The sequence below is a fragment of the Anguilla anguilla genome, chromosome 5, assembly GCF_013347855.1.
Source record: "Anguilla anguilla isolate fAngAng1 chromosome 5, fAngAng1.pri, whole genome shotgun sequence".
NCBI classification, from domain to species: Eukaryota; Metazoa; Chordata; class Actinopteri; order Anguilliformes; family Anguillidae; genus Anguilla; species Anguilla anguilla.
Genome location: NC_049205.1, coordinates 31,072,737 through 31,098,396, shown reverse-complemented (window position 1 = coordinate 31,098,396; position 25,660 = coordinate 31,072,737). Strand labels below are relative to the sequence as shown.

Below are 25,660 nucleotides of genomic sequence, written 5' to 3'. Positions count from 1 at the left end.
TGTAGCTTGCCATCCTGTTCCTTGTCCTTCCTTCTCGCACTTAGCATGTTGGTTGGCAGCTATGGAATCCAGAAGGCACCTGATATTTTTTGCTTCTTTTTCACAGTCTATTAACATAACTAGGGGCAGACAACTCCAGTTCTTGAAGCCCAGGTTGATTTTGTAGGTTGTGGACAACAGGTAAAATCATAATGTGACTGTAGATTTAATTCAAATGTATCGATAAAACCAGAGGTAGGGACTGGAGTTTCCTACCCCAGACAGTTTGCAGTTGGGTACTTTCCCTGCACCCGACCTGTGACCTTTAAATGCCCGCCTCCACACAGGCTGCATGTCTGTCTGTCTCTGTCTCTTACTCTCTGCTGTTCACTCAGTCACTAGCATGGAGCCCCACCCCTCCCCTTCCTCCTTGCCCGACCCTTTAGGCCCTCCCAATGGGGAGCAGTTATAGTGCAGTCCCAAGCAAACCCAAGGAAGTTCACTCTGCTTGCACGAGGATCCACTTGACATTCCACAGAGCGAATTCAGAACCACCTTTGACCAAACATTCAGAATGGATATTTGTTTGTTTTTTTCATTCCAAAAGACGCAGAAAGACTTTTGGTCATTTTTTAGAACAGGCTGTAGTTTCGGCAAGCAGGTAAAAACCCGCAAGCTCTGACTGCGGGGACGTTGTGAAGGAAGTCAAATCACGACCGCCCGTGTGGCTCGGGCGATGGCGAGCACCGTAGCTGAATGGCGGCAGAGTGAATTTTGGGGAAAGGCCGACGGCCGGTCCCGCGCTTTGATCGCCGCGGTCGGCCCGCGAATCAGTGCCGCCGCGGCGACCAAACGCCAGGAGGCCCGAGGAGAGAGTCCCGTCTGTCCTTCGGGGAGTTCTCCGGCATCACGCACTGCCTGCGGTCACGGCCCAGTGGGATTCCCTGCAATCCGGTCTCGGTCGCTGACGGTCAACGTCCCTCGCTCACCTCTGGTCCGTTTCCCTCCCATCTCGGCCTCTCCCATAAAATTGTCACATGACCACCAGGCTGGAAATTTGTCCATTGGGGACCCAGTTGGAGAAAATAAATGTACTCTCAATCCTGAAAATCCTTTTCCCTCTGAATTGTCACAGCAAAACAGTTGGTTGAATGTGAAATTTAAGTGAAAGGCAATCAGAGTGAGCTGCATTTAAACACTGGCAGATGGTAGCCTTGATCTATACTCATCTGAACACAAGATTGCCTGAAAATCTTGTATGTCACCCATATTTGATTTACTGATGAAAACAGGCCTCTTACTCCAAAGCAGAAATACTTAATCTGCAAAAATGCGGTGGTCCATTTTTATTCCTGGTAATGTTGGTCATGTGACTTGGTCCTGGGTAGCTGAGTGGAGGGGATGGTGGTTGCCATTCTAACTGTTTCTCTTGCAGGGTTGGAGGGAGCCAAGCAGGCAGTTGACCTCGGGGACACTGATGAGAAGAAGTCCCAGATCAGTGCTGACAGTGGACTGAGCGTCACCTCTGGCTCTCAGGTCCGTACCCAACAACAAGGCCTATAAATTAATGCGCTCAATAGTTCTACAAGAGCTTCATCAGTCCAATAGGGTATTTCTTGAACAAAGCATGAACACTATATCATTACATTATTTATTTGCGTAGCAGTTGCCCTTGTCTAGTGAGTTGCATGGCTCACAACAATTTAAACATGATGACTTATGTATACCTGGATATTTGCCACAGCCATTTAAGTAACTCAACCCAAACATAACTGGGCTAAACTTAACCTGATTGTGCAAGGGATAGTGTAACGTGCAGTTTGCGCACATATCTGCTGTTCATCTGTGCTGTTCCAATACTTACTTTTTCTTCCCCTCCATCTCTTCCTCCACAGAAGAGCGACTCAGAGTCTGTGGCCAGCTCGGAACCCCCAGCCCTCACCAGAAGCACCAGCCAAGATTCGGAGGCCAGCACAGTGGTAGGGCACGCCCAACCCGGAGAGCCATTTGGTGTCGTGTGCTTTACATCCAGTCACAAAAGCCCATATTTTAGGCTTAGTTCTCCATGAAGAAATAAGATACCAAAGAAAGGCTTCAGTTAACAAGGAAAAATAATGGAAAATTGAAAATGTGTGATCCAAACTGGATAGTCAGGCATTGCAACAACCTTGCCTGTAACACGTACAGCAATAATGTCATGTAGCAGCTTTAAAAGAATATATAATAATGCAGAAGTCGTAAGTGATTATGCAATAATGTTAACCACAAGGAAGCGATGCCATTGTGAGGCCTAATCAACATTGTGTTTGTTTTGTGCGGGCTGATGACTGCTCTTTACTCAGCACGTTCTTATAATCGTACCAGGTTACATTTGTGTGTTTTTAACATTGCTGCAGCAGTTATTATAAGTGCAGTGCAGCTCCACTCACCCTGTTGTCATCATGACAGGGTAAGTGATGATGAATACTGAGAAATTATATGCCTTTTAAAAGTTATATAGGCCTGGACACAAGCCCTGAGAGGGATGTTTTATTCCACTTGTTCTCATAAATTATTAGGTGTGTTGAGAACATGAAAATTGGCCCAATTATAGCACAGAATGTTTAATTTGCAAGCACTCATTTTGAAATAAAAAAGGGTTTGTTAAGATAATTGTAAGGTGTAAGTGTAATGTATTCAAATTCAAAATCTAGTCCTTGAGTGCCCATTTATATTTTAAATTATGTTACTTTGTGTAATAGAGCGCAATCCTAATTGACCAGGCTGATGTTTCGCAACGGATTCCAGCCTAAAGAAGCTAGTGCTTATACTGATGCTAATGAAAGCCTGCAGAATTGAAGTCCTGAGCTTGAGTTTTAAAAATTTGACCTTAAGAAGCAATAACTCGTAAAAATTTCCTCAGACATAGTTTGGCACATTGACCTAAACTAACTTAAATTGTTTTTGTTGTGAAATAAGAAAACAACACGCATTTACTTTTACGTCAGAGTTAAGTTCATACGTTGATTGAGTCCAGGTCCAGGCAGGTTTTCTGAGTACAACCCCCGCTTATGAACAGGACCAGGGGGATGTGTGTCTAAATGGCTTGGGTTGCGTTTCTCCCCTGCACAGGTGAGTAACAGCTCGGGAGAGACGCTGGGGGCCGACAGCGACCTGAGCAGCAACGCAGGGGACGGGCCGGCTGGCAGGCTAGCCCCCCACCTCACCATCTCCAGGGGAACCCTCTCCGACAGCGAGATCGAGACCAACCCAGCCACCAGCTCTGTGTTTGTGAGTGTTCTGCCATGTGGAGCAACGGATCACACAGAACTAGAGCTTGGTTCCTCATACGCCTTTCCTTTGTTGCAGAATTATACATTTTCTGATTATCAGTTCCTAACAAACTTTGGTTTGTTTATTTGTATTTTGGTCATTTTTCTTAAGATTATTTTTTTGTTTGTTTTTTTTGTTTTTTTAAGTTGATTTGGCCCCTGTGCAGACTGTTAAATGGTAGTCAGATTTCACACATTCGTATAATTACATTTATTTGGCATATCCAAAGCGACGTACAGTAAGTGCATACTGAAGGTCTTTAGAACAACTACAAAACACAGGTCTGACAAGGTACAATACTCATTATATAACCGTTATACATAGCCATGAACACGTTAAGTCCAGTTCACACTGTTAGCATAGGCTAGGTCAGAGAGTAATGTTAAGTCAAAAGTTAAGTATGGACGTGGTGGACCTCGGCGAGAGGATGTAATGAAATATTTGGGCGCCCCCCGGTCGTTTTAACCAGGGCAAGACTCACAAGCTGAAAGCAGGCGTGAAGCAGCCCCGTGGAAGCTTGGGCAGGGGGGCCCCAGTGATGCCCCTGGAGGACGTCAGCATGAGGATCTACCTCTGCGAAGGCCTGCTGGGTAAGCTGTCGGAGGAGCTGAGCACTGACCGCACTCCCGTACACATCGTTATCATTTAGGGGCTGTCCCAAGCTTTCCATTTTCATTTAGGTCACAGCGGGTCCAAGCTTAAATTTTTTAATTTGAAAAGGCTGATTACTGTGTGCTTGTTTCATTGTTTGATCGGATGGATCTAATCTGTCAAACTGAACAGTGATGGAAATGTCAACAAGATGTCTTCATGTTTGCACATGCGCTGTGTGGTAATTTAGTGTATTTGTAAATATGGTGAAAGGAAAAAGGAAAGTGATTTACTTGGCAAATGCTGTACTCTCTTGTTTGAACTATTTGTTCTTTTGTCCAGAGCAAGCTTTTAATTAGATATTTTTGGTGGAGCAATGACACTGTTGCAGGTGATCAAACTAATCACCAGGTTGTGTTCTTCCTTCAGGGGCCAGTCTGGTAAATATTAGAGTGTGATTACAGTGCACATTATATGATATGCTACAAATGTGTGCATGGGGAGGCAGGGCAGCATACTGGTTTAGGGAACTGGCCTTGTCACTCGAATGCTCTAGGCTTGATTCACAGGTGGGCACTGTCTGTACCCTTGAGCAAGGTGCTTAACCCGAATTGCTTCAGTAAATAACCAGCTGTATAAATGGATTGCATGAAAGGAATTTAAGCTGTTAGTCACTGTGCCAGTAAAATGTCATGTAAATGTAGTTTGAACCCTCTGAGCCGGTTCCTGCGAGCATTTTAATGAAGCGAAGTTAATGATGTGAACCGGAATTATTACTAGCCATATATTTTCATTGAAAAGGCGACGCCGTCATAAAAGCTGCTTTCCCACAAATAGCCTGCAGATTCCGAACACCACGAAGTTATGATGGGGGGAAAAAACTGATTGTCAGCTTAACTGTGTAAATTATGCATGGTAATTATGTATTTCTTAAAAAAGTCAATGAAGAATAAGCTCTGCTCATTCACCAATTCATTTTTCATTTGCGACTGTCATCAGTTTTTCTTCCTTGCCCAGCTTTAGAAATTCTATATTTAGACCTTTTTTAGGACAAATGAGATTCCAGAAACATACTCAGATTCCTCTTTAACAAAGGATTAAAATGATTAACCTTAGAATTGTGTCTTCTTGGATGTACTAATGAAATAAGAAATGGGTCAAATCAGAATTTTAGTAAAAATTACTTTTCAGCCATTCCTTCGTTTTCATTGAATGCTCGAGAACATATGCTAATCAAAATGGTATTTAGTGGTGTGATCGGTCCTGTTCATATAGAACTGTGATTTTGTGAAAACCTGGTAAAAATTGGGAGTGTTAACTTACTGGCAACCCTATTTGAAACATTGAATAGACTGTGACAACAAGGACAATGTTATACTACAAAACAGCTCAAATAGCAATGAATCATGGCTTCACCTTGTATTATTAACAACATGGTTTGTGGCAGGGGCTTACGGGTCACAAATATGGCTCTGTCACCATTTTTCTGGATATAAAACATTGATATCTGCACAAACATATACGTTTGTTCTTATTATCCTTATATCTTGTAAAACATGTTTGTTTTAGTTAGCTAACTAACTACTAACTATCCATGCAATCAAAACTGCCAAACCCACACGGTAAGTTAATCAGTATTTAAGCAATACGGCATGACAGAAAGTGCTGTATTGTGAATAGCTGGCTGCGGGGGTGTTTTTAGGCAGGACGTGAAGTGGAGTGCTGGCAACCCCCTGTAGCCGTGGCTGTATTCACGATACAGCACAGCCTCAAGTGCCGTATTGCTTTTATAATACGGTTACAGGATATAGAAACAATTCAATGATGACAATATTATTTATTTTGTCATATTATTTGTAAACAATGGTTTGTGCAAGGAGTGATACTGTTCACGAACAGGCTGTTTGAATAACTGTTACTTCATCAGGTTTCCTGTCACTGTAGAATATGGTCTCAGCCCATCAGCATCCAGGATTAAAACAACTTGTTTTATAATTAGTAAAAATATATTTAACAAATTAATTTGAACATTGAACATTATGGTCACTGTTATTAGCTAAGTGTGCATGTGAGACAGTGTTGACAGCTTCAAGCCAGCTGACTAATGTTGGACAGCTAGCAGCTAGCTAATGTTAATTAGCTTTCAGAAGAAGCTACTAGTAAACTATAATGTAATGTTTAACAAACCTGTGTGAATCTGGTTAGTGTTAACCCTTCCTTTTATTTTAGATGGTTATATTTCATGTTCTTGGGAAATCCTTTGAGAAGGTAAATGTTGAGATCACCCTGTCTTGAAAAAGCCATATCAAATTCTGAAGCAAAGTTATTTAACTACCCAGAATGAACTTGGCTTGTTATAGGGTGATATGAAATGTAGGCACTTACGGCCCTGATTTGCTTAAAAAGTGGAATAGCTTTCGTCATGCTCTTAAGCAGTAATCTGCTGATTAAGTATACTTAATGTCTAGTAGGTAATGTATCCAGCAGCAAAGGTTTTTAGTTATGCAGGCATTCCATAACCTTTAATCTTCTTAACTTGTGCATGTATCCATCTCTTTTAACATTCTGCGTTCTTAATGAATTTAACGCAACTCTCCAATTATTAATATTGGCTTGACTACTAATACCTGTGCAGCGGTAAGTATGTCACCGGTTTTTGTTTTTTATTTCTGGGCTGTTTGCCTTCTGAGCTTGCTGTTGACCAGAATGCGGCGCGGTGCGGTGTGGCACCTGCTTCCTTTAGCTTAACTCCTTTGCGTGCCGCCTCTTTCCCTCATTGGCTGCGTAGGGCGGGACAAGAGCTCCGTGTGGGATCAGCTGGAGGATGCCGCCATGGAGACCTTTTCTCTGAGTACGGCTCGTCTCTTCCTGTCTGCGTGTCTCGCCTCTGCTAGCGCCACCATAGCCGTCTGCATGCTGTCTCCCCTTTCCAAAACGCACTGTGGCTTTTTAAAAATTCGCTTCACGTCTTTCACCTTTCCCATTCGTGGCCTTGAACCAAATCCTCTGCTGTCTGCAGGTCTGTCCACTTGGCTCTGGGTTTAATAGAAAAAGGCTTTGTAATTCTTTGCAAAGAGCAGCAGAGAAATCATTTTTTAAAAATCAATGAAACTCCTTGTTGCTGGCATTGAACTGTCCACAACTGGTTGTTGAGTTAACGTAAGGAGGTAAACAGCTATGTGTGTAGAAGCAGAAACTTGCAGTGCAGAAGGATTCGGGGACTAGGGCTTGCACACGCCACATTCCTGACCTACAGTGCCTTGTTTTGTAACACAGAAAAATTGACCAGTGCATTCCTCTCTGCATCACTTGTGAATCACTCTCTACCTGAATAGGTTTGTGATAGTTACGGTGCATTCACACAGCGAACAACTCGTCAGCCAAGTTGCCGAAAGTCCATTCATTCTCTATGTAGCAGAGCGACGCCCAGCAACACGAGAAACTGGGCAACTGAGCAACCAAAGTTGCCTGAAAAATGATGCTCATAGTTGCCCAACTTTTCGAAGGCATTGACCGTCAACAACCAATCAGAGTTTCGGACTTCCTGTTTCTCCAACCGATATGATACCATTTCGCGAATTATTGTTTTGCTCAGTGAGGAAAAATGGACGAACAGCTTATTACATTACATTACATTACATTATAGGCATTTAGCAGACGCTCTTATCCAGAGCGACGTACAACAAGTGCATAGGTTTCATGATGTAGAGGCGCAAAAGAAACACTAGAAACACTTATCATTATGGTACAATAGCACCCGGTGTTATACAGCATTTTTTAAAAAGAGTACAGGGATAAGCATCTGAAAATGACGCTTGGACGGCAGTTTCGACTTGCTTGCTAGCTAGCTAGTGAGGGTGATTGAGAGATCGCTAGCTAGGCAGCTAACTAGTGAGAGATATGGAGAGATATATGGCTAATAGAAGTAGCAATAACAAATATTTATCAGTGTCCTGACATAACTATAGAAACAAAAGGAGATGATATGTAGCTATATGGCAAATATACATCTTTGATGACGTCGTTATTTCTCTTCAATAATATGTAATTGCATGAGACCACTAAGAAGATACAACGGGAAGCTCCTGCCCCTCCGTCAGCCTAGTAAACTTGAGCAACCCATCAACCGAGTTGCTCGCTGTGTGAACGCAGGGTCAGAGTCTGTAAAACCTGCATGCCCTAAAAGGGTTTCATCATATGGGTTAAATAAGACCTTGTTCCTGAGCACTGATATGACTGGTGTAAAGCAAAAAAAAAAAAAAAGAAGTGACTACAAGAATGGCTTGGTCATGTTTAATTGGGCTTCTAGCTCATCCATCCACTCTGGTAGACAGACAGTGCATCCTGATGTTTGACCTTTTGCAGGTGTTTTTCTTATTATTCTGGCTTGGTCATAGTGATGCACAAATGGTGATGCACAGAGAACGGGCAATTTTCAGTCCGTTATAAAGCCCCAAGGACTCCCCAACCTTGGTTCTGGAGGGCCACAGGGCACGCTGGTTTTTGTTATCAGTGAAAGTGGTTGATTACACAATTAACTCACCTCTCCTGGTGTCTTGGATTTGACTGCAACTGTTGCCAAGGTGAAAACAAAAACCAGCACATTGAGGATGCCAGGACCATGGGTGGAAAGCCCTGCAGTAGTCTATACATCAGGGGTGTCCAGTCTTATCCAAATTGCGCCAGTGTGCGTGCAGGTTTTTATTTTAGCCCAGCACTTGATTCATTACCTAATCATAGTCTTCAATCAAGACCTTGAGAATCAGGTGACTTAGTGCTGGGCTAGAAAAAAAACCTGCACCCACTCCGGCCCTATTCCTATATAATTTAAAGCTCATTGTCATGTGAAAATCTGTTTAAGAGGAGTTTTTAATTCATTCATTTTTTGTCAGTGTCTACATTACCAATTTACATTATTCATGAACCGTTACCATTCCATTACGTTTTCATGAAAATTACATGCATTGCCATTCAATCTCATGCCACGGCCATGCCTAGCCTAGAGAAAAATTATCTTGTGTGTCTAAATCGAAAAATGTGTACTATTGATTATAGTTCCAATGACGAATGATCGCTCTCTTGAAATCACATTACATGAGGGCATTGAAATTGGCATTTTAGCAATGCCAGTATAATGAATGTAGATGTTTTTGCATTATAATTAGCTTCTAGCACATCTCCTTTGCTCCATGAAGAAAGTTAGCATGTTGGCTTGGTGCTCAGTGGGGTTTTATTTTTGCCTGTGACATTAACAATATTCAGTTCAATTTAGTTGCAAGCCTTTCTTCCCTTTTGGATGAGCCCTGGAATGCATTGTTAAATCACCTGTTGATATGGGTACATAAAAAAGGCCTTGGACCACTGGATACCTGACAGTTTTTTTAATATATCCCATAGTGCTAAATACTATGGTCAGAGAGGATTATGAATTCATTTGTTTAGTTGCTGTGTTTGCATGACAAAGTCTAGATTATCTGCATTATATGTTTCCTTTCTGGATATATTTATATCCCAATTTCCAATTTTTATTCCCATGGTGACCTTTGATTGTTACTCATCAAAGAGTATTAATTGGAAAGTAGTTTCTGAAAGGGAATTAAAGGTCTGATATCTCTCAGATGTGAACACAGAATACCTGTATGTTATTCTGTCATCTGCGTCATCCCTTTTGGAATATGTTTGGCATTGTACTTACTGTGAGGTCGTGTGTGTGTGCGTACATGTCTGTGTCTATGCGTGTGTGTGCGTGTGCGTCTGTGTGTGTGCATGTGCATCTGTGTGTGTGTGTCTGTGTGTACAGGTAAGGAGCGCTCCACTCTCTGGGACCAGGTCCAGTTTTGGGAGGATGCCTACCTGGACGCTGTCATGCTTGAGCGGGAGGGGATGGGCATGGACCAGGGGCCGCAGGAAATGATTGACAGGTGGGCCGGACTGTCCGATGGAGGGGGCAGGGCGTTTGCAGCCAGGTAGCAGAGCACTGGCTGACTGTAGTGTTCTTCTCCTGTGCAGATACCTGTCGCTTGGAGACCACGACCGGAAACGCCTGGAAGACGATGAGGACAGACTGCTAGCGACTCTGCTACACAACATGATCGCTTACATGCTGATGATGAAGGTACCCTCCTCTGTCCTCTGTCTCATGCACACACACACGCACACACCTTTCTCAGGCACACACACACACACACACACACAGACACACTCACAAACACACACACGCACACAGCATGGTTGCTTACATGCTGATGATGAAGGTACCCTCCTCTCTCTCACACACACACACACTCTCACACATACGCACACAACATGATCGCTTACATGCTGATGATGAAGCTACCCTCTTCTGTCTCTCTCACACACACACACTTACAAACACACCCACACAATCAAGCACATGCACACAACATGATCGCTTACATGTTGATGATGAAGGTACCCTCCTCTGTCTCTCTCACACACACAAACACACCCACACAATCAAACACACGCACACAACGTGATCGCTTACATGCTGATGATGAAGGTACTTTTCTCCGTCACACTCACAGGCACACACGCAACATGATCGCTTACATGCTGATGATGAAGATACCCTCCTCTGTCTCACACACACACACCTCTCTCTCACATACACACGCACACAACACGATCGCTTACATTCTCATGATGAAGGTACCCTCTTCAGTCTCACACACACTCTCTTTGTCTACGATCTGATTGATTTGAGAAGTTTTTCGCTGGTGCAGGCCGTTGGATCAGTTGTCTTGAATTTCAGACTTGATTTCCCCACTGTACCTACAAAAGGTCTTGATTCGTCAGCAGAGGCATCTGATGGCTGATTTATTAGCAAAGCACTTCCCCAAAAATTTGGGGCGCTTGTCTAACATCAGCCTGGTCAGGCTCATAATACTGTTAGATTATGAACATGAGAAGGCTGTTCAGAGGCTTGCTTTCAAAAATTTGGTTTCCACACAAATTGTATTCTGAAGTATTGGTACAGCTGAGCTTATGTTCAGCACATCTTTTGATAAAAGTAAGTATGAAAACAGGTAATGCACGTAACAGGTAAGACACAGGCACACAACACGATCGCTTACATTCTCATGATGAAGGTACCCTCTTCAGTCTCACACACACTCTCTTTGTTTTGCACACACACGTGCGCACACACGCACATCTGAGCGATGAACAGAAACTCTTTAAAGTGCTGTGATGGTCTCCTGCACAGGTGAATAAGAATGACGTCAGGAAGAAAGTCAGGAGGCTGATGGGGAAGTCTCACATCGGCCTGACCTACAGCCAGGAGATCAATGATGTTCTGGAGCGGCTGCCCACCCTGGTGAATATATGCTACTGTCACACAAAGGCTCGTGCTTACAGCTGAATCCCCTGGCGAGCCTCTTGCCATTTGGACTGCAATTCATTAAATTGAGTGAGATCTTTCTTTAGTTTTTTTTTTTTTAAACCCCAGGTAGCCTAATATCTTTAGGCTGTAGTGCAAGTAAAATAGGCACTAAAGTTGCAAGAAATATGGCAAAGAAAGAAGGCATTTGGCTTAGATGTGTGGGACCAAGTAAACATGTTTTGGCAAGGTTATTCCATGTGGGAAACTGCAAAGCAGCTTTTCAGGTGCAGTGTTCAGTTCAGTTCAGTACACACTGACGGGCAGTAATGTTAGCAAATATATTTCTGGTGACTCGTCTTTTCATATAATTTAATGTGCATAGAATTAAAATATTTTTAACATACGCTGAATGCACAATGGAACTTGGACAGTAATTTATGTTGCTCACTACCCATTCACATTCACACCGATCAAACAACTGCCTGCCTAAATACCTGGCACCTTCCTAGTTTGTGTATGTCAAAAATATTGAACATGTATGACATACAAGTCATTTTTTTCATGCGTCATTTCCCTCAAAAACTTCCACAACTGACCAGTGGGGGGATCCATTGATGTGGCACATAGCTTGGGGAACACTGTTGTAAGACAAGACGTGCTGCAATTGTGTTACAGACTGGGCGGGAGCTCTCAATCCGGCCCAGTGGGAGCCGTCACATCAAGAAGCAGACTTTTGTGGTGCATGCTGGAACGGACACCACAGGAGATATCTTCTTCATGGAGGTATGAATAGATGCAAGGCCTTTTCATTCTCAGGCTTTGCGCTGCAAGGCCTTTGCCTGTACTGCTGTTCCTGCTGTAGCCGAGCAGTGTCAATTTCACGCTTAACCTTGAACTGCATGGAAACGGATTGTCATCGGTCCATAATTCGGCTGTAATTTGACTGCCATTGTCCATGAAACCTATTTATGTGGTGAGATTTTTCAAGTTGAGACCGTATGCAGAGAGATTTCAATTGCAGAAAATGAGAAATTATAATAACAGATATAGGTGCAAGATAATGTAACTGAAGCGTTTAAGAGGACAAAAAGATTGAATGAAACCGCAGACCTGGAATGCTGTCAAATTGCAGTTGAGAGAGCGTAACGACAGAGGCAGAGACGTAGACTGAGGAGACCTGAGTTTTGACAGAGGGAAAGTGAGGCCAGGCAAAGACAGCTCTCCCCCTCCTCCCTAGGTGTGCGACGACTGCATCGTCCTGCGAAGCAACATCGGCACGGTGTACGAGCGCTGGTGGTACGAGAAGCTCATCAACATGACCTACTGCCCCAAGACCAAAGTCCTGTGCCTGTGGAGACGTAACGGCCAGGAGACACAACTCAACAAGTTCTACACCAAGAAGGTGAGTCCCGGCCCTCCAAGGACAGGGAGCCTTTCCGCGGCTCGCCCGCCAAGTTTACCTCAAAGAACCCCCCGGAAGAACAAGTCCAGTGACTGGGAAGAATCTTCTGGAAAGCGAAGCTACGGTTTGCGGGGTTAGCTCCCGCTAATCTCCCATGAACATCAGCCTGGTCAGGCTCGTAATACTGTGAACATGAGAAGGCTGTTCAGAGGCTTGCTTTCAAAATTTTGTTTTCCACACAATGCTTTGTATTCTGCAGTATTGGTACAGATGAGCCTAAGTTCAGTATGTCTTTAGGCAAAGTAAGTGTGAAAACAGGGAATGCACATAACAAGCATCCTAACCCTTAAAACAACATGTTATTGATTCGAGCGTTAGTGAAAAACTGCCTTTCACAAAGGCTTCACCTTTGAAGCTGCCCCCTCAAATTCCTAGACTAATTCACATTATTGACTGCAGTTTTATTTACGGTGTGAGACCAATCGTCCGCAGTAAATGTCTGCAGAGGAGTGGTTTGAAGTGAAGAGGTCACAGGGTTGTTGAAAGTGTCTCTCCTCTTCCCTCAGTGTCGGGAGCTGTACTACTGTGTGAAGGACAGCATGGAGCGTGCAGCCGCCAGGCAGCAGAGCATCAAACCAGGTGAGCAGCGTGTGAGCTGGTTCTGCATGAGCATTACTCCCTGTGTGAGAGTGTGTGAGCTGGTCCTGCAGGAGCACTACTCCCTGTGTGAGAGTGTGTGAGCTGGCCCTGCAGGAGCACTACTCCGCATGTGAGAGTGTGTGAGCTGATCCTGCAAGAGCACTACTCCGTGTGAGAGTGTGTGAGCTGGCCCTGCAGGAGCACTACTCCCTGTGTGACAGTGTGTGAGGTGGTCCTGCAGGAGCACTACTCCCTGTGTGAGAATGTGTGAGCTGGTCCTGCTGGAGCTCTTCTCCACGTGTGAGAGTGTGTGAGCTGGTCCTCCAGGAGCACTACTCCGCATGTGAGTGTGTGAGAGCTGGTCCTGCAGGAGCACTACTCCGCATGTGAGTGTGTGAGAGCTGGTCCTGCAGGAACACTACACTGTGTGTGAGAGTGTGTGAGCTGGTCCTTCAGGAGCACTACTCCGCATGTGAGAGTGTGTGAGCTGGTCCTTCAGGAGCACTACTCCGCATGTGAGTGTGTGAGAGCTGGTCCTGCAGGAACACTACACTGTGTGTGAGAGTGTGTGAGCTGGTCCTGCAGGAACACTACACTGTGTGTGAGAGTGTGTGAGCTGGTCCTGCAGGAACACTACACTGTGTGTGAGCTGATCCTGCAGGAGCACTTCTCTGTGTGTGAGTGTGTGTGAGCTGGTCCTGCAGGAACACTACACCGTGTGTGAGAGTGTGTGAGCTGGTCCTGCAGGAGCACTTCTCTGTGTGTGAGTGTGTGTGAGCTGGTCCTGCAGGAACACTACACCGTGTGTGAGAGTGTGTCAGGTGCCCTGTGCCCCTTCATTGTCTAATGAGTCTACGTACCAAATTTCCAAGGAGTTGAGCAGTACTTAAATAATGGCAATCAAATTGTCTGGCAGTCAGACTGGTTTTATTCATCAGAGCATCTTTACTTGGTTGTTCATTCTTCCATTCCTACTGTTATTAAAGCACAAGGAATTAAACTTTAAGGTAGGGACATTTGCTGAAAACGCTTGATTATAGTACAGTATTTAGCATTGCATGCCTAAAACGCCTACACCCTGTTTATAATGCAATTTATGATAACTACTGTTGATAAGTCACCTACAGATTCATATAAATACAATAATTAAAACAAAATCTGCACTGCTGTCTGTATTAAGGCTATTTAGTTTGAACTCCAGCTTAAGTGTATGTATTCCTCCCTCAGCTGCCTGCAAGTAAGTAAATATATTACACCCTGAAGGCCACAGTAAAGTAGCACAGAACTGAGGTGGGGCGTGTGAGGAGGGTTGGCAGCCTGCGAGCACATGCCATAAACACAGAATATATAATATCTGATCTCTTATACAAGTTACTCAATTTAATTTGCTCTTTTGTTGTAATGAGTTGCATCATTTCGATGCGACAGATTGCATTTGCTCTTTAGTTAAGCGGAGCTGCATTCCCCTCCTGCAGGGCCAGAGCTGGGCGGGGAGTTCCCTGTGCAGGACATGAAGACAGGAGAGGGAGGGCTGCTGCAGGTCACCCTGGAGGGCATCAACCTCAAGTTCATGCACAGCCAGGTAGGGGGCGCCGTCGCGACCGAAAAGGCCTCGCATGCCGCCGACCCCTGACGACTTTTTTCCCTCTCTCATTTTCTCCCGCTCTCTCGCGCTCCGTCTCTACAGTGTGCAGCCCGTTTCCTCTAAGAAGGTCCTGTTCGTTCTTCGATCCCAAAAAATGATAAATAAATAGTTTTACAAAGAACTTTATTCATTATACTATCTCTAAAGAACACAGTACATGATCATTATTTTGTGGAATTATGACCAGTAAAAAAAAAAAGAAAAAGTGAAGAAAGTCACATGACTTTTGTTATGCAAAGACATCTTTGAGGAAGCTTCCATATTGTGTTTTGGCTTTATTCATTTGCTGGATGTTACTTTTTATTTGCTGATGTCTTTTGGACGTTATCTGTGGTTTGAAATGTGAGCATTCCTGACATATTACTTGTGAAAATTGTACGTTACTTCTGTTGTGCTCGAGCCTATTTTCACAGTAAGTGTTTGTATCACTATTGCTATCATTATTATTTGTTATTTCGTGGGTACTTTTCTTATTGGATGCTCTTTTGGTCAAGAGGTAAGCTCGGAGGCACGACAAAGACTTTATTCATATTTGGTATTTCCCCCATAAATATTTATATGCTGCATTCATTTTTAATATTCTTTTTCCTTTGCCTGCCAGAAAACTTAATTCGCTCTTGGGTATATAAAAGGATGTCTTTGAAATCCTGCCCATCTATATTCTAACTTTATGTAAAAATTTGTGTAAAAAAAGGAGACTAATGGCATACAATTACAAGTTGTACATCGTCTGACATAGTTTTTGTGGGTATTCTTAGATTATTCCATCAGGTAATAGCATTAGGTTGTATAGAAATATAATTGTATTTAATGATACAGTATTTTTTAAAAGACTGTGTGGTTTGTAGATCTTGCATCCAACTGAAAATTTAATTCGCTTTCATTATGAAATATTTTTATGGACTACCTACGCTAAAAATTACCCTCAGTCACTTCTGTCAAGTTTAAATGTCAGATCAATAACAATAACAAAATTTTTTGTGTAAATTGGTAGGCATTATAAGTTAATGGATAGCCGGTAAAGGTCAACTTGGAAGTTTTTCATTATTTTGCATTATTTGTCCTCAGCTATGACTTACAAATACATTAATATTCACAAACATAGTTCAACGTTAATTTTAAGAACAAAATTTAGGGACATATTCTGGCCTGTGACTTTGTTAGTCGGCTTGTATTTGGTTGTGGAATTTGAGGAGAGAACAGCAAATCCCCAGAGAAAGCACACTTGAGGGGCAGGAATAGTCCTTTCCAAATTCTGTTAGCACAAAACAAAAAAAAAGGTTAATCACCAATATGATGTTATTAATAATAAAAATTAAGCAGTAGTATGATAACTGTCATTTTGCCTGCAAGTAAGCTGGTAGTGCTTGTGCTACTGTAGATCTGATTATAATCCGTCAATGTTGGTTGCCCCTCTGATAGGTGAATATGAACATGTTCAGTATTCAGAGAACCATCGTAGCTAACGGCAAATATTCTCACGGCAGATCTCCACTGCAACGCTATGGGAAGGTTATCTGTCAGGGGGGTTTGTCTTGTTGCTGTTACATTTGTGGGTGCCAGCTCTCGTTGCTGGAGGAGGATGCATGGAGGGTTTTAGGGCTGCTGACGGGGGACAGACTTTCAAAACCAGAAAGTTCCAGCACATTTAGGTCAAACACCACAGATTTTTGACAGTTTTTTCCCCTTTGTAAATTTTATGACCATTATTGACCATTATTACTATTTGAATACATCACATCTCGGAGGGGTCTACTGTTAGCACAAAGCACTATTTTGAGCGCCAGTGTGTCTGTGCTCTCTTGTGTCCGATATTAATCCAAACCATTTCTCTCCCATGCTCTCTCCCCCTGCAAGGAGCGGAAGGTACACATCTTCTGCCATCTTTGCTTCTTAGCAGTCACTTCATTTGTTTCTATTTTCTTTATAATTGTTTCTTTTAGCTGTGTGGCCGAGTTTTTGTATGTCGTTGACAGTGTATTCAGTCTTAATGTGTGTTCCCGTAGTGGAATTTCCATGTGTGGATTACGTGGTCTTTGGTACAGTTACAAGCATGATGGGAATCGGAATTGTGATTTTAGAGGGCTGTCATTGGCCCTGATTTTTCACCAAACAGCATTGAAATACCTGGGAAAAACTCATACGTGGAGATTCCTCTATTGTGGCATCCTTTTCGTTTTTGTTTTTAATTTTTGCTGAAGCGTTGAAAGGCTTGCATACTGTGGCGTCTTTGTTTTCCTTCTTTTCATGTGTTGAACTCTTTAATCTTTATGTTCCCATTTCTGTTGGCAAAATATGTTCATGTGTCCAAGGGCCATTGCGTTATTTGCTAATGTTTGTCCCATTCTGTTCTGTTTTTTTTTTCTTTTAGGTTTTCATAGAGCTGAATCACATTAAAAAGTGCAATACTGTCAAAGGAGTCTTTGTCCTGGAGGAATTTGGTAATTACACTATTTTGATACTAGGTTTGTACACGACATGGCAGTAACTCAGATTCTTGGCACACAAAGTATTATTTAGGTAAAGCCCAGAGTTAAAATAGATCTCAGGCTCAGAAGGGCATAGTGTTATGAAAAGGAGCTATGAATGATCCTAACCAGTGTTTATTGCGCATTGAATTGAATTGGTTACAACCTCCTTTATATTGTTTCTTGATTCAAGTTGTGTTTTTCTTGTCATATGAATACCATTTTGTTCAGTGACTTGATTGGGCTGTTTGATTGACTTGATTGAATAAGAAAAGGTCACCTAACTTAAATGCCAGTAATTGTAAAAATACATATGATACCTGTCCCGTATCTGTAAATAATGCTGTAGTCTGTATCCCTGAAGAGCAGTCTGCTTGTTTCACTTCTGTGGATGAGTAATAGTTTCATCCACATATCATTCTGAATAAAACTGGAATACCAGTTAAGCAATTCAAGTACAGGAGCCTGAAATTGTCCATTGTGACACATGGCACTAGTGTTGTGGTTAAGAGGCATCAGCCAAGGAGTACATCTACCAAGGTGTTTCCTTTGATTTCTTAGCAAAACAATTGATTGAACTTAGAAGGCATATCTGTATTATGTATTATGACTATCAGCTTTAGTCCCATTGTAGTTTGTTGTGTTCGGTAAGGTTTGGTCATAACTGGTCACAGTTGGGTCACAGTTGATTATTTGTTGTGGTAGTCAGTCGGAGAAGTAGTGTGAGCAAGGTGTAGATTTTTTTTTTTTTTGAAGTTGGGGTTCCGTTTTTTAGCGTAGAAGAATTTCTAACAGAGAAGTCAGGCTATTTTTGGGCGACCCCCTTCCCCCTTCCTCTCCCCTCCCCTTCCCTCCTTCCAGTGCAGGTTTGAGTTACTGCTGTGTCTCTGTGCTTCTTTTGTAATCCGTTCCCTCACCTTCGCTGCTATGAAAACCTTCATTCTCCAGCAGGTAAAGTGCTGTCACCTATATATACCTACTACTTCTCTCTGTGGATGTCCACCCTTCTCCTAGATATGAAGTTCATTTTTCACCCCCTACCATGATGTCATGGCTACCTTTTCTACCCCTCCCCCCACCCCACCCCACCCCACTGAGATTTTCAGTTTGAGACTCAGAATTAACAGTTCTGTGTTTCCCTTGAAACCTCCTTAAACATGCATACTGAGTCCTGTTTGCTTTATTAGCATTGTTCCTGTTTATTCATAATTTATTTCAGCATTTTTTTCCACCACGCCTGTTTGTGAAAGAGATTGCTCCTGTACGTCCAGTCCCCCAAGTGACAGAACTGACAAGTTCTGTTGCAAGTAGCCTCACTTGTCAGGCTCATAAACTTATGGTGCTATGAGAATTACGAGGCTGACACTCAAACGTAAAATATGTCCACCCAACCTCCAGGGATGTGCTTTGCTAACAAACCATTGGGAAGTTGCTTCTTCTTCCCTGTCATGATCATGTGTGGGCCGAGCTTAAACCGGGGGTAGATGTTCAAGATATCTCAGCCATTCGCCTACAAAATAAAACTGGCTAAAATTTAGTAGGGTCAATGAAATTTCAGAATATCAAATCTCAGAAACTTCAACTTGCCTTTTCAGACAGTCTACAGATGGAGTTACTGGGATGGAGACTGTGTTATGAACGATGACTGTTGATGCCTTAATTTGCTTCCAGTTACCTGCACTGCAAACAATCGTATTCTTTTCTTGAACCATTTTGTTGTTTCGAATTTCAAATCTGATTTCAGGCATTTTCTGTTTTTGTGTGTGTGTATAAACCCTCCCATTTCAGTCTTTTGTTTCAATACACACATCATTTGTTCCATAATTGCATATGTCATGGTTATAAATTTTTTGTTGCTGTGGGCCCTGGAGGTCGTCTTTGTATACAGATTAATCCATATTAATCCAGTATTTGAGCCTAATGACTAGCAAATGGAATTGACTCCATTTGTCATTGTTAATACTTACTGTGCTTTAAGCACTAATGTTGTAATTAGCTGTTTTTGCTTGCTCCCCTGGTGAATTGATTTAAGGCCTCTGTGCACTGTACTATAAGGGCAAATCAATCATCAATAATTTAGCATGAATTTTGTATGAATATAATAGCTATTACATTAAAGGGATCTTGGATCAGATTTCAGAAATCCAGTCCAATTCAAAACACTTGGCTGTCAGCGGTCAAATGGAGTGGCTAGTGAATAATAACTCAATAATAATAGCTGTCCATATTTTCAGAAGGAATTTATTACTTGTACGCACACAAGCAGGACATCTTATTCATACATTGTTTTATAAATGTCGTCAGGCAAATATTTTTCCCCATATGCGCCACTTTCAAAAAGAACCTGGCTCAAGAATGTAGTTGAAGAATCCAGTATGTGCTTAAGTTTGCTCAGCTAGCAGATAAAAGTATAACTGGTAGTGAGCTACATTCAGTGCGTGAATGACCTCTCCCAACCTATCCTCCCTACTGCCCACTCATGTCTAATGTCTTTAGAGGAATATGTGGACTAAATCACTTCTATAAGAACTAAAAGGTGTTAGGCTCACTTGCTTTAGGATATACAACATTTATGCTATTATTTCAAATACATAATTTCACAGTACATTATAACAATGCTCACATAAAATCAACAAGATAATTTTTTTACATTTTATTTAATTGTCCTGCTTGAAGAACAAATTAAAAAGTGTCAGGTCCAAAAACCTATCCAAACTCAAAAAGGCAGACAGACAGACAGACAGACGGACATCATAATTGAAGACCATTTTCCTCGTTTGTGTCTCTGCATAGCTGATGTAATTTCCCACTGTCTCAATGTACTTCCCAATGTACATACACTTGTGAAAACAAAGCATTAACATGATTGTTCTTATTATTAGAATGTTAGTTCTAATTGAATTGTATTCTGCTGAGTAAAAAGCATGCTTATTGCAGGCACTGTCTCATTGGCAGCTAATTTGAACATACCTGTGCCTTTTCGCCTCCACTTGAAAATGCTGATGTAATTAATAGGTCTGAATTGTCAAGTAATATTTGTTGCACAGTAACTTTGCCGTGAATGGGTGAAATGCTAGGCCTACTGACACAAAGTGCGTGATATTGTCTACTAAACGACATTACCATCACTTGGAAGAAGTGGTTCATGCAACTTGGTAGCTTCTACATAGCGAGTCCCCCTTTGAAAGATCAGCCTGTCTTTCAGCCCGGAACAAGCTGTCATGGCTTTGCTTGATGATCATGTGAAATTGCAGCTGTGTGCACGTCCCTGTCATTTCAGCTCTTGACTTCCCGTATGATTTTCAACCAGTGTTGAATTCTCTGTTTTGTCTCTTGCCCGTCCGGTTGTAGTTCCTGAAACTAAAGAAGTGGTGATCCACAAGTACAAGACTCCAATGGTGAGTGATTTGCCCACCTGTACCTCAACCCAATCAGGCTTTGATATACTGTACTAGCATTTAGGTGCAGCTATACAATATATGGCACTGAGCAGATTCTTGGCCATAGCAATGTAGTTATTGAAAGGTCAGTTAATTGAAACTCCTGTTAGTACAAGCGTACGTCACATTTATGTCACGATGGTTGCACATGCATAGTGGTGACAGAAAACAGGAAAACTGAGATAAGGAGAGAGTTGGTTAAGTTCCTGAAACACCGACAGAATGTGTTGTTGTGTTATTGCCTGTCAAAGGAGAAATGGCAAAAAATAAGGTATTCATTTTTATTGGACGCTATCGTCCAAGCTAAGCGCAGACATTATGATAAGAACAGACTGATGCTATGCATAGTTCTTCTCTCTGCATTGCCCATTTCATATCGGGTGACGTTTTCTCCAGTGCTCAACACACACCAAGCCAGAAATGAATGAATTAAGCTTACAGTTAATGCTAACTAAGCAGCTTCCACAAAGCTAGCATTAGTAGGTTAGTAGGGAAACACCATTGACCAATATTATTTGCAACCTTAGCGCGTAGGCAAGAGTAGCTTCTAAACGCTCAGGGCAAGTTTATAACATCAGTTTATGAGGCAAGCATAGAATTATTGAACTGGCATATTTTACTGTGGTGTATAGGCTATATATGCATGGCTATTTGAGAAATGGCATACATGTCATGTGTTTCCACTTTCCAGCATGATTGCACACAAACTTAGCTAAGCCTAAACTAACCCCAATTCGTGTTGCATCTAGAATGCTGATTTTTCAAGAGTTCCACTTTCCGCTTTCTGCTCAACCTCATCATCCGACATAATAAGATGTTCATGTGGACCTTCCTGGTGGGAAACTCGTGTAGATCATAAATCCGACAATACTTGAAAGCAGCGTTAGCCCTAGCTGAGTTAAAAGTTGGACCATCTGACAAGATAGCTAGATTACCTCAGTAACGTTACAATGTAGTGAACAATGATCTCTTAATGGATTCTTATTAGTGTTGTTTAATTAGTCTTTTGCCGACAAACCTTTAAAATAATTTGACAAGGTCTCCTGAGGATAATATTGTTTTCTATGTGATAGCAAGCTAATGATAAAAGTATCACCCTCAGATCATTCTTTTGCAACCACCGCTACATCAGACAAACTGTCAAGAGACCAGTCTTCCTGCCACCAGTTTGGCTCCACCCACGAAAAAACATCATCCAAGTTTACTCGCACCAGAATGGTCTATATGCAGCAGCATTGCAAAAATAGGTTGCTCAGAGATACAGTATTATAGAATAATGACCCACACTGCATTGCAACTCATCAATCAGATATTCAGTCTGGGCTAAATTTGAATATTATATTGCATAGTAAAATCAGTTCTAAGACTTATTATTACTCAATTGCAGCATCACAAATGGCCTTTAACTGCTCTGCTCTTTCTGCAGGCTCACCAGATCTGCTACTCTGTGCTGTGTCTCTTCTCCTACATGGCCGCCGTGAGGGGGAAGGAGGCGGAGACCAAGCCCAAGGCCTTGTCCCCCCGGCCCCTCACCAGCTAGTCCATGCCCCCGAAAACTTCTTCCCTTGGTTACTCACCAGCTAGTCCATGCTCCAAAACCTTCTTCCCTTGGTTCCTGACCTGCTAAACTATGCCCCAAAACCTTTTTCCCTTGGTTCCTCACCTGCTAGTCTGTGCCTGAAAACCTTCTCTCCCCAGCTCCTCACCTGCTAGTCTATGCCCCAAAACCTTCTCTGCTTGGTTCCTCACCTGCTAGACTATGCCCCTAAACCTTCTTCCCTTGGTTCCTCACCTGCTAGACTGTGCCCCAAAGCCTTCTCTCCCCAGCCCCTCACCAGCTAGTCTATGCCCCAAAACCTTCTCCGCTTGGTTCCTCACCTGCTAGCCTATGCCCCAAAACCTTCTTCCCTTGGTTCCTCACCTGCTAGACTATGCCCCAAAACTTCATCACCCCCAGCCCCTTACTAGCTAGTCCATACCGCAACGCTATCTCCCCCCCCCCCCCCCCCCCCCCCACCAGTTAGTGTGTACCCCTACTCTACCCCCCCCCCCCCCCACCAAGCCTCCACCTGCCAGTTCACACTTACCATTAACCCCCACCCCTACATCCCCATGTTGTTAATGCAATGGGTGCTAGTTCAATGTCGAGTCACTTGTCTTCTGTTGCACCCCAATACTGTCCTACCCAACTGCTCAAACCTGTCTATTCTTCTCCTTTCAGTCTCCCCACCCCCTCTTCCCTGCCTCACCTCCACGTTTACACAGATTATTTTAAGTGGAATAATGAATGTACTGCTGTTGTTCCATTAATGCTTATTTATTTCTGCATCTGACTGTTTTATTTAAACGATTATTTTGATAAGGATAAGAAAAGAAATGCAGGTTCCAGCTTACAATTGGGTCCTGAGCCACGTCGCAGGGAAGCGTGCTTTGAAAAACCTCTAAAATGCAGTGGCCCTCAGTGCGCACATTTGCCACTCTTTAAACCCAGCCTCAACTCCCTACCGCTCTTGATTGCATAATGGATATTATATGTGCTTTTACGGTATCGTAAACCTTAGTCTTACGATGTATAAATTAAGGAAACATTTAAAAAGCACAGCTGTGGAGTGCTCAATAGATTTCAGTTATATTAATCAGTGGGGAGTTGTAAATGTCTTTCCGCATTTTGCCTGAATGCTGCAGGGACTACGAGAAAGAATAACATAATTATTACATTGAAATAGTCAAATGACCAATTGTGTCGCTCCAGGTCTTCATTGAACTCCTATATTGTGATTGGTAAAAGATATGTGCTTCTCTTTAGCTTGCCTACCAAGGTTTATCTACTGTGCTAGTTATAACGTTTGTGTCTGTGGTCAGCAGTATTGAATTGCATGCTACTAAGAAAAATTATTTTAAAAAAGAAATGCTGTACATTTCACTGCAAATGCTACAATTCAATTCAGCTGTTGTTTGTCCACTAGATGTGCAATACGTTAGGCTAATGGGTCAAAGACTGATTGGAACTTAAACTACTGGCCTCTTGCATTTCTCGAGGGTAAGACCGTAAAGTGGATTTGTTTGTATAAAGAAGAAGCTAATATGAATATAAGGAGATATTTCTTAATCTATTTATAAATAGGTAACAGCTGTGTTTGGAGATTCTATCTCCTTGAGATGTAAAACTACTGTTATTTTCAGTCCTGATGTAATGTGTATGTCTGTAGTTGGAGATAGGTCTGTCTGTTGTAATTGTTCCCATAATGTTTGGAAAATTTTAGCCATAGGATTTGTGGTCGTCTTAGGGTTTTTTTTTTCATCTGAGTTTTTAAAGCAAGAAACTACTGAATACTTCTGTATAGTCCTTGCACATCATTGCTAATTACAGGAGTAAGAATTCCTTTAGAATTTGCAATGCTGAAAAATAGACAAGTTAAGTATGGTGTAAATATAGCATTTCAAATAGACCGGCTCAGGTAGGGAAGAATCTCCGAATGCAGATGTTTGGAGTGGGGGGAGGGGTGGGACAGTCGTACAATATTCTATATTACAGTAAATAATATTGAAAATGTCTGTGACTTGTTTAGAAAATATGATATATAATGTCTATGTCTGCTGCTGTTGAGAGAGGGAAACGAACGCAAAACGAGTTGTAAATATTTCAGTGTTAAAGTATTTATAGAAGATGTACAGCTTTGGCAATATGAAAATAAAACACGTCCAACCTGAAGTGACCATTTTGTTTGATTCCCTTTATTTCTTTTGTATGTAAATATTGAGCTGACACTAAATGCAGACAAAGCCACTTCTGGCTACTTCATGCTTCTGAAGAAAAAAATAAATAGTTGTTGTTTTTTGGTGAAATTGTCCATTTCTGTTCTTGGAGTTAATGCGTGTTATTCAGAATTAATTTTAGTAAGTTCCCATCCAGTTACAACTGCTTTTGGGCTTTGACAACTCTGTGCCCGCTGGCACAAGTGGTCAATAGACAGTGAGGCCCATCCACCCACATCATGAAACCAGAACAGATTTTTTTTTGGAGGTTTTGCAAGATTACTACAGTAGATCTGCATTAATGTTTTATTAAGATATAATGCACAGCAGTTTTATGAATTTTGTTCATTTGTTCATTATTCATATGTGCATTATTCATAATTTTGTTTACATACAGTGGGGTCCAAAAGTCTGAGACCACTAGTCAAGATATTTCTATTTTGCATTTGTTTTGAATGTAATACTAATTCTTTCATTACAAATGATAATATCAGCTTAACAATTTGAGTGAAAAGTTGAATTTTTGAAAAATGTACATGAACTTCAGAATATCTTCGTATTTGGTATGTCCCCCTTTTGCTTTAATGACAGCATGCACTCGAGCTGGCATGGACTCCACACGTTTGTGCATAACCTGATGACCCATGTTATCCCAGCATGATTTGACAATGTTCCAAAGAGCTTCTTGTGATGTCACAGAATGCGTGGCTTTCTCAGTCTTCAAGTGCCCCCACAAATGTTCAATGGGGTTGAGGTCAGATGACTGTGGAGGAAAGTCCATGACAGTCAGGACTCCTTGGACTTCTTTGGTCTTCAAGTAGTTCTTGCAAAGCTTTGATGTGTGTTTGGGGTCATTATCCTGCTGCAGTATGAATCCTTCTCCACAAAGATGCAAACCAGAGGGTATAGCATGTCTCTGAAGAATGGAGTGGTACTTCTCCTTGGTCAGGGTGTAGTCAATTCGGTGCAGGTGTCCAACTCCAGAGTAGGCAAAACACCCCCAGACTTGAATATTCCCACCACCATGTTTCACTGTGAGTTTGATACACTGTGGTATCATTCTCTCTCCTGTTCATCTCCTTA

At 42.2% G+C, this 25,660-nt stretch overlaps 1 protein-coding gene across 43 annotated transcripts in view; it reads left to right on the top strand.

The window, feature by feature from the left end:
• madd (MAP-kinase activating death domain) overlaps positions 1-22,825 on the top strand; it is a 98,552-nt gene extending 75,727 nt beyond the window's left edge. For 10 of the 43 annotated variants that reach the window (XM_035417620.1, XM_035417615.1, XM_035417632.1 and 7 more), the window contains 17 exons: positions 1,415-1,515; positions 1,875-1,958; positions 3,091-3,249; positions 3,761-3,881; positions 6,671-6,733; positions 9,683-9,803; positions 9,892-9,997; positions 11,111-11,221; positions 11,903-12,010; positions 12,465-12,629; positions 13,196-13,268; positions 14,744-14,850; positions 16,771-16,779; positions 17,285-17,354; positions 18,330-18,332; positions 20,733-20,779; positions 22,248-22,825. In XM_035417620.1, coding sequence (XP_035273511.1) covers positions 1,415-1,515; positions 1,875-1,958; positions 3,091-3,249; positions 3,761-3,881; positions 6,671-6,733; positions 9,683-9,803; positions 9,892-9,997; positions 11,111-11,221; positions 11,903-12,010; positions 12,465-12,629; positions 13,196-13,268; positions 14,744-14,850; positions 16,771-16,779; positions 17,285-17,354; positions 18,330-18,332; positions 20,733-20,779; positions 22,248-22,361 — 1,562 coding nt within the window. In that variant the 3' untranslated portion in view covers positions 22,362-22,825. The remainder of the gene's footprint in view (positions 1-1,414; positions 1,516-1,874; positions 1,959-3,090; positions 3,250-3,760; positions 3,882-6,670; positions 6,734-9,682; positions 9,804-9,891; positions 9,998-11,110; positions 11,222-11,902; positions 12,011-12,464; positions 12,630-13,195; positions 13,269-14,743; positions 14,851-16,770; positions 16,780-17,284; positions 17,355-18,329; positions 18,333-20,732; positions 20,780-22,247) is intronic. The other 33 variants (XM_035417624.1, XM_035417623.1, XM_035417617.1 and 30 more) reach the window with 13 other exon arrangements.
• The last annotated feature ends 2,835 nt before the right edge of the window (positions 22,826-25,660 follow it).